This window comes from Mandrillus leucophaeus, unplaced genomic scaffold, assembly GCF_000951045.1.
Source record: "Mandrillus leucophaeus isolate KB7577 unplaced genomic scaffold, Mleu.le_1.0 Scaffold714, whole genome shotgun sequence".
Taxonomy (NCBI): Eukaryota; Metazoa; Chordata; class Mammalia; order Primates; family Cercopithecidae; genus Mandrillus; species Mandrillus leucophaeus.
The window spans coordinates 1,019,803-1,021,947 of record NW_012107742.1 but is presented as its reverse complement, the minus strand read 5'-3'; the positions used below and the strand labels follow the sequence as shown (position 1 = coordinate 1,021,947).

At 41.1% G+C, this 2,145-nt stretch overlaps 1 protein-coding gene across 1 annotated transcript in view; it reads right to left on the bottom strand.

The window, feature by feature from the left end:
• Window positions 1-1,199: 1,199 nt before the first annotated feature.
• Window positions 1,200-2,145, bottom strand: part of LOC105528399 (protocadherin Fat 1-like) — a 33,754-nt gene continuing 32,808 nt past the window's right edge. Inside the window, exon 5 of the mRNA XM_011965129.1 lies at window positions 1,200-2,069. Within this exon, the coding sequence (XP_011820519.1) occupies window positions 1,698-2,069 (372 nt within the window). The 3' untranslated portion in view covers window positions 1,200-1,697. The remainder of the gene's footprint in view (window positions 2,070-2,145) is intronic.

Sequence of the window (2,145 nt, the reverse complement as noted above, 5' to 3'; positions counted from 1 at the left end):
GTGCTCACACCTGCAATCACAGCACTTTGGGAGGCTGAGGCAGGCAGATTGCTTGAGCTTAGGAGTTGGAGACCAGTCTGGGCAATATGATGAAACCTTGTCTCCACTAAAAATGCAAAAATTAGTGGGTGTGGTGGCCTGCGCCTATAGTCCTGGGTACTAGGGAGGCTGAGGTGGGAGGATTGCTTGAGCCCGGGAGGTGGAGGTTGTAGTGAGTGGAGATCGCACCGCTGCACTCCAGTGTGCGTGACAGAACAGGACCCTGTCTCAAAAAATAAAATAAGAGAAGCAATTGAGTCTAGTCTGTGGCACTGAAAGTAGTCATTTTACTCATCCCCATGAATTTCCTTTTCCCATGCTTGCTCTGTCTCTTTCATACACACACTTTTTTTGCCTCTATACTTTTACTCATTTTGTTATCCTACATTTTTCTCCTACAACATAGACTTTAGATTTGTTGATAAAAGTCATGGAAAATCTCCTCCTCCAACCTTGAAGTCTTTTTCTTGCACAGTGTGTCAGATCCTTAAAGGGTAGAGTGGTTTAACATGAGACAACACTACTCCTCTACAATGGTTTGAATTTTTTTTTTTTTAAATTAGAACCCTAAAGGACTCTTTTGATACTATCAATGTTCAACATCTGGTATACTTCTATATGTCTGAGAAAAGTGGTTTTCAAACTTTGGGTTACTACCCATTAGTATACCATTAAATAAACTTAGTGGATCATGACCACATCTAAAAATTGAATAGAATGAAATATATAGGTAATTTCAAATTATATCATAAAAAGACTAAGCATTGTTCACAAGCATTTCTTTCCATTTTGTGTGTTTCAAAATATGTAAAATATAATCTTAACTATTGGTTGCAGTAGAAAAGGGTCTGAAAAGTAGTTTCTGGTGTATATACATTAAATTCTATGATATTACAGGCAAAAAAATTTACACATTAGCACACAACTCCAATTTATGCTATACGAATTATTATTTGGACACATGCATCTGCATTTGACTAGATTGCATTAAAGCTTTGGTACATTAATTTAAAAATTATAACTTCATATTCCCAGATTCTGTGAGTGGCCACAATATTAACGTGCCTGCACAATCCTCTCCAGGATGAATGAGGAAAGGATACTGAGAAACTGGTCTTCTGACCCTTTTGAATCAAGTGATAACACTTACAGTTGTATCATAGAATATAGGTTTCCTGGTTTATTTTTGAAAGCAAAAAGCATAGTTAAAGGTTAACTAAAAATGCACTGGATTTAAAACAAAGAAAAATTATATATCTGAATACCAATCATTATTTTAAGGCTGAAAAAAAGAGAAATGAAGAAATGCTGGAAAATGTGAATCCCTTCCAAATTGCTCTATTTAATTTTACCATAAGCATAACAGTGGGTGAAGTTCAACTAAAGATAGGGGCATGAAAAAAAATGTGGTTTGGTATTGCTCTTTAGGGAGGCAAATTAATTACAATTTAAGACCATCTAGGTTAAAGAATGAATTGCCATCTTTTAAGAACCGGGAATAAAAGTGAATGTTCACTTAATAGCAAAGGGAGAAAGAACATGAGAAAAATCAAGAGTAAATCAGTACAGTTTTAAATACACACAAATTGGGGGAAATAAACATTGGCATAGAAATGCCATAAAGTAAAATACCTACGGAATATAAAAGTCGACTATGGTCACTGAATATGGAACCCAAAGTCATTGGAGAAGGTAGCATTTCCCTGTATTTCTTTCCCAGGGCACTGGGGAGGGAAGTCGGGGATAATAGGCTTCAGGAACTTGAACTCATTTGTCCCTGAGCCTCCTGCCAGACACACCTCATACTGGTAACTCTGGGATAAGGTCCCGGTGCCGCTCACGTCCACCAGATGCCCTGGAAAGGGGCCCTTGGGCACCGAGCAGCGACCCACCGAGGCCGCCCTGCTCCTCCTGCACAGCCGCACCGCCACGAACAGGAGCACCGACAAGAGGAAGAGCGACGACACCGAGGCCAACGCCACGACCAGGTAGATGGTGAGCGAGTCGGCCTGGGCCTGGGCCGGGGCCGCCTCCGGGAGCGGCAGGTAGGGCTGGGAGAAGCCGTCCACCAGGAGCACGTGCAGCGTGGCAGTGGCCGAGCGCGGA